Source organism: Cervus canadensis, chromosome 1 (genome assembly GCF_019320065.1).
Source record: "Cervus canadensis isolate Bull #8, Minnesota chromosome 1, ASM1932006v1, whole genome shotgun sequence".
NCBI classification, from domain to species: domain Eukaryota; kingdom Metazoa; phylum Chordata; class Mammalia; order Artiodactyla; family Cervidae; genus Cervus; species Cervus canadensis.
Genome location: NC_057386.1, coordinates 20,751,460 through 20,757,459, shown reverse-complemented (window position 1 = coordinate 20,757,459; position 6,000 = coordinate 20,751,460). Strand labels below are relative to the sequence as shown.

Genomic DNA, 6,000 nt, shown 5'->3' with positions numbered 1-6,000 from the left:
GGACATTACAACTAAAACAGGGATGGACTTGTGAAGGAGGTGAAGGAAAGAGGGAGCCAAGAGGGCTCCCAGGCCCGTGGTTTGGGTCTCCAGGTCCTCTGGGATGGAGGAGCAGGAAGGCCCAGAGTTGGGAGTAGGAGAGATGCTCCTTCATCAAGTGCATCCAAGGAGGCGATGGCCGACTCATTTGGGCATGTGAGACAGGAACAGAGAAGAGGGGCCTCTCTGGAGAGTCAGCAGGACACACTGTGACTGCGGACGTGTTCCAGATGCCCCAAGGGGCAGAGGGGTGAAGAAGAAAAAGAGAAAAGTGCCTACATCAGTCCCAGTAAGGAGTTAAGTGGAGCCAGTGGAGGCTGCTTGTCTGAGCCAGGACATCCAGAGAAGCAGGGGGAGGAGGGTCAGTATCAGCATGGACTGAGGTCCCTCCTTAAGTCGTGCATTGGGTCACTGAGTGACTTGGAATGGCAGGAACTTGGGGCAGGCCAAGGGGTGAGGGGACTGCAGCCCTGGGCACCCATCATCTCAAAGGAAGCGCTCTCTGTGGGAAGCAGGGAGGCAGTGGTTGGAGTTGGAATGCTTGTCCTTGGCCTCCTTCTCCCTCCATCAGCCCTTCACTAGCCCCTTGCACCCTGCCCCAAACCGTGCATACTTCTTCCCCGCATCACGCCATCACCTGACTGTACTAGAACCCCTGTCACTTCACTATTACCAGATGTCCTATAGGGTATTGAACTGGCCCAAGTGCCCCCGCAAGTCCACATTTACAGGGAGCCATCATCCATGTGTCCCTGTGTTTGTCAGTATCACACCTGTGGCCGACGGTCGCCCCGGGTGCCTCGTGTCCTTCCCAGCTCAGTGCTCTCTGGGCCCGGCCTCCTCAGGGTGGGCCACTCAGCTGGACCACACCCGCCCCCCACCCCCACCACCCCCAGTCAGGGCCTTGGCAGGCGCCACCCCCAGAAACCAGGCCAGAATCAAAAATACATTTGCAAGAAGGCGGGAATTTTATTGAATGAGCTTTTCTTTTTGGGGAGAAGCTGAGGAATCAGAGAGGAGCCAGGTCAGGGAGAAGAGGAAGCAGACCTGGGGGGTGTGGGCAGGGCAGGGAGCGGCCGCCCTGGGGAGGGGGCGGTGGCCAGGCGCAGAGTGACCGGGGCCCCTCGCAGTCTCTCCCTCGCTCCTGCAGGGAGCTGTCAGCCCTCTCCTCCTCTGGGTGCTGAAGGCAGAGGGAGGGACTGCCTGGCAGATTTAAGGCCTATTGTTATCTAGAACCCGGCGACCAGAGCTGTTGCTGGAGGTTCCTGGAAAAGGAAGGAGGCAAAAGACCTTCAGGCTGGAGGAGACCCACCTCGGGCCAGCCTGGGCCCCCCAGGAGGGCCCCAAACTCGCAGTAGGTCAGGTCGGGGTGGGGTAGGTGATGGGGACTCTATGTTGCTGTCTGAGGGACTCTCTCCACAACAGCCCCGTGTATCTGTGGGGCAGAGTCACCTATGTTGAAAGGAAAACGGAGGAGCAGGTGACCCCTGCTGCTCTAGCCCCATCCTCCTGCCTACACGGGGGAGCCCAGCCCTGCCTCCTGCCTCCTCCCCACCCCAGGCCGATGAACAGGAGCCTGATCGCCTCTCCCACTGGGTTATTTTCTTACCTCCTGTGGGGAAACCGATCAACCTGGGAGAGAAGAGAGAGGCAGCCATGAATGGAAGGCAACCAAGAGCACCTGCTTACCTGTCTTCAGCTAGAGCCACTCAGCCCTTGGAGCCCCTGAGTTGGGCTCTTTTCCCAGCTGTGTCCCCAGCCCACAGGGCAGCAGCATCAGGTAAACCCAGATCTGTCCTGCCTGTCTGTCTGTGAAGCCTCAGGAGGAGATATTATTGAGCATTTGCTGGAAGTTTTGTCCTCCTTTTGTTTCAACGGACCCTCTACCCTTCCCTTGAGCCTACAAGGACGGCCTGGCACCTGCAAATAGTCTGAAGGCAGTTCAGTCTCTAGCTTAATAGCTTTGTTGGGCTGTCCTGAATCCAAGCTCATATACTTTTCCAGCATGAGATATTTTCTCCATGGTCCCTAGCCCTGCCAAGTCTAATCCAGAGGCCCAGGTGAGAAAGTTAAAGGAAATGCCCCCACAGTCTGATGCCAGAAGACAAGGAAGAAGCTCTGGTCCTGGATCTTGGTCCAAGCTGTTAAAGTGCAGACAGATGCCCTCCCCTCCTGGACTGATCCCCAAGACCCTGCCTGCTCTAAAAGCACAGAGTCCCCCAGTCCCTTTCCTTGCGGGACCTACTTGGCATCCTGGCCCTCCAGCAGGCTGCGGTAAGTGGCAATCTCCTGTTCCAGCCGCGTCTTGATGTCCAGCAGCATCTTGTACTCCTGGTTCTGGCACTCCATCTCACTGCGGAGCTCGCTCAGCTGGGCCTCGATGCTGCTGATGAGGCCCTGGATCTGCTGCAGCTGCAGGGCGTAGCGGCACTCCGTCTCCGCCAGAGTGCTCTCCAGCCCGGCTTTCTGGTGGGACAGCAGAGGAGAAGGTCTGAGGGACGCCAGACCTGGAGGAGGGGGCCTCAGGGGGCAGCCACAGGGCAGAGGGCAGCCGGTGTACCATGCTCAGCTGGGACTGCAGCTCGATCTCCAGGCCCTGGAGCGTGCGCCTGAGCTCGGTAATCTCTGTCTTGCTGGTCTGGATCATGGCCGTGCTGGAAGACACCTCCTTGTTCAGCTCAGCGCTCTGGAATTCAAGCAGGATGGAGGTGACACAGGAGCCCAGCTGGATGGCCCAGGTACCCTCTGGCTCAGCCGGGTGAGACAGCCAGGTACCTTGCTGTGGAACCATTCCTCTGCATCCCGGCGGTTCTTCTCTGCCATGGCCTCATACTGCTCCCTCATCTCTGCCAGCACGCGGGTCAGGTCAATGCCTGGGGTGGCATCCATCTCCACGTTGACCTGGCCGACCATCTGGTTGCTGAACTCCTTCATCTCCTGTAGGGATGGGAAAGGAAGACGCGTGAAACTCCTCAGCCGGCCTTTCCTCGGCTCTGAATGCTACCAGAATGTTTCAGAAAGTGCTTCGGACGAGGTTCCACTGTGGAGGGCTGAGTCTGACCTCAGCAGAGGGCTCCCCGTTCTTGCTGGAGGTGATTCAGCCACAGCAGGCCCAGCTCCCCCCCTCTCACCTCCTCGTGGTTCTTCTTCAGGTAGGCCAGCTCCTCATTCAGGCTCTCGATCTGCATCTCCAGGTCGGTCTTGGTCAGGGTCAGCTCGTCCAGCACCCTGCGCAGGCCATTGATGTCGGCCTCCACGCTCTGGCGCAGGGTCAGCTCATTCTCATACCTAATATTTTTTTAAATGAAAAACAACACAGAAATGGTATTAGGAATTGAAGGTTTTGAGCAGAAGCCACACATTGTCCTTGCTTGGCTCTGCAATAAACCTTTCTCTGCTCAAATTAAAAAAAAAAAAAAGTGAAAGAAACAAAGAAACAGAGAGAGAAAGGGAAAGAGATGAAATTAGAGATACTCCTACCCTTCTCTGAACTCTGTTCCTTCCCCAAGACCTTCACTCCTCGGATGCCAGGATTACATTGATCAGAGGAACATTTGTTTAAAACAAGAACTGCTGAGAGAACGGGAGGAGGGAAATAAAACTCACTTGAGCCTGAAGTCGTCAGCAGCCAGCCGGGCATTGTCAATCTCCAGGATGATCCGGTTGTTGTCAATGGTGGCCGCCAAGATCTGCAAAATACAGAAGGTGACCAATGGAGGGTCCACAAACTCGGGGAGGAGGACTCAGAAAACATGAGCTGGACGGGTGGCCGTCCAGCTCTGCCTGCTCCCTGCCCCTGCGAGCTGGGACAAGGCACTTCTCCCTGGGCCTCGGGTCCTCTCTGTAAAGTGGGGGATGAGATAGGTCCCCCTAGCGTGTTCTATCACTCCAGCGTTCTGCGTCTGGTCACGGTGATCTGTATGTGCACTGCAGGGGAGCGACCCCACCAAGGATGTCTGTGGTTAGTCATGTCTCCACAGCCTCAGACCATCAATCTCATAAGGTCACTGTCTTGAGCACCTTCCTTCTCCTTAAGATCAGGAGAGGGGACTTCCCTGGTGGCCCAGTGGTTAGGACTCCGAGCTCCCAGGGGGAGTTGGGTTGGGTTCAATCCCTGGTCGGGGAATTGAATCCCATAAGTCACAATTTAAAAATCCCCTGCGCTGCAACTGGGACCTGCATAGCCTAATTAATTAACTAATTTTAAAAGATCAGGAAAGAATCAGCCTCGCTTCCTACAGTTCATAACTTCACTGGAGCTGGCCTCCCCACTGAGAAGAGTGGAATTTCAATAAATATCCCCATCCATTTGAATTTCCTGTCTCAACTTTTGTGTTCCAAAGCACTTAAAATCCACCCCACATAGCTGGGACCCAGCCCAGGCAGGTGGATTTCTGTTCCAACAAGCTGGCCTCACAAAGGGAGAGAATCTCAGCTTAGCACTGCCTGCATCTCTCCCACCTGGTTGAGGCCAGTTGAGAACACCAATTTAAAGGGAGCCCCTACAAAACAAACCAGTGTTCCCAGACCAATGAATGAACATGTATTTCTTTCTCTGTTGATTTTATCCAATCTTAGTGGCTTTTAAAGCTGTCACGGTTTCCAAATAACCCAGTGAGTTAGGATTATAGAGATCAAGTCGCTAACAACATAACTGTTTGGAAAGCAGTTAAAAAAAAAAATGTTGGCATGAGTAAGAACAATAAAAATGAATAATGAGAGAAAATACGTAGCATGAGAAAGATCATCCAGAGTAGACACGCTTGATAGGCAGTTAAAAGCCTAGATTTTCACCGGAAGGAAGGATAAGAACTCCATCCATGCTGCATCTGCTGGTCCCTGGGGACCCTTCATGGATATGAAGGCCATCGAGTCTCTGCCCTCCTCACAGGAAAACCCTGCTCAACCTGCAAGGGCTCACCTTGTCCCGGAGTTCATTGATGGTCTTGAAGTAGGGACTGTAGTCACGCTCCGGGCTGGTCGGGGTCTGCTTTAGGTGCCAGTCTCGGATCTTCACCTCCAGGTCGGCATTGGCCTCCTCCAGGGCACGCACCTTCTCCAGGTAGGAGGCCAGGCGGTCGTTGAGATTCTGCATGGTGATCTTCTCGTTGCCAGAGAGGAGGCCGCCATCTCCACCGCCGAAGTCACCGAAGCCTCCACCAAAACCCCCACCAAAGCCACCTCCGAAGCCACCTCCAAAGCCGCCTCCGAAGCCAGCCCCATAGCCACTACCGGCCCCTCCACCGAAGCCGCAGCTCACACCACCCCCAAAGCCCCCAGCAGATCCCCCGGAGACAAACCGGGTTGAGCAGGTAGAGATACTGCGACCTCCTCCGAGCTGGCAGGAGCCACCCCCGAAGCCACCTCCATAGCTGGCGGAGGAACTCTGCAGGCGACAGCTCATGGTGAGACTGAGATGGGCAGAGAGCAGGAGAGGCAGGAGCTTGGCTTGGTTTGGCCGAGGACTGTGGCTCTCCTCCGGAGAGGATGCCTTTTATACACCTTCCAAGGGGTTGGACAGTGGCCCTATCTTCTCTCCTCCCTTCCCCACCCTCTGACTGGTGCCAAGTGCACGTATGTTTCCCACAAGCTCAGTTACCTCCGTTCTCCAGGGTGGGTTGTGCCTCTGGGGGAAGGGGCCTTTTTTTTTTTTTTTTTTTAATCCTTAACAAAAGGGATGATTCAGAGGGAACAGTGTTCTCCTTGAGACTACCCTTTGACAGCTGAATTCTGTCTCACCTCTCCACTTGGGGAACTCACTCCCATCGGCCCCACCCAATGTTAGAACGGGGACTGAGCTGCACCTGCCTACCAGGGAGCCTCAGCAGAGGGAAGGAGGCTGCAAAGTGGCCCTCTGCCTCCCTTCTTCCTATCTCTAAAAAGTCTGACTGAGATGCTCTGTGTGCGTCTTGGCACTTCATCTACTCCATTGTTCCCAGCAGCAGTGATCAACTTTGCTTG

The 6,000-nt window shown here is 55.2% G+C and overlaps 1 protein-coding gene across 1 annotated transcript; it reads right to left on the bottom strand.

Annotated features, from left to right (window-relative positions):
- Positions 1 to 984: 984 nt before the first annotated feature.
- On the bottom strand, positions 985 to 5,572 carry LOC122441907 (keratin, type I cytoskeletal 13). The gene is made up of 8 exons (XM_043469034.1): positions 4,961 to 5,572; positions 3,646 to 3,728; positions 3,171 to 3,327; positions 2,815 to 2,976; positions 2,600 to 2,725; positions 2,285 to 2,505; positions 1,649 to 1,671; positions 985 to 1,304 (listed from the first exon to the last, which is right to left on the bottom strand). Exons 1-8 carry the CDS (start codon positions 5,441 to 5,443, stop codon positions 1,252 to 1,254), a joined length of 1,308 nt encoding a protein of 435 aa, XP_043324969.1. The 5' UTR covers positions 5,444 to 5,572; the 3' UTR covers positions 985 to 1,251.
- Between the last annotated feature and the right edge of the window lie 428 nt (positions 5,573 to 6,000).

What these genes read in the sequence shown, in the direction of transcription:
- LOC122441907 (XM_043469034.1), bottom strand. Translation starts at nt 5,443, where the DNA reads ATGAGCTGTCGCCTGCAGAGTTCCTCCGCCAGCTATGGAGGTGGCTTC. An exon ending in TCAATGAACTCCGGGACAAG is followed by an intron (nt 3,729 to 4,960) that starts GTGAGCCCTTGC and finishes TGTATTTTGCAG; the next exon opens with ATCTTGGCGGCCACCATTGA. An exon ending in AGGAATGGTTCCACAGCAAG is followed by an intron (nt 2,726 to 2,814) that starts GTACCTGGCTGT and finishes CTTGAATTCCAG; the next exon opens with AGCGCTGAGCTGAACAAGGA.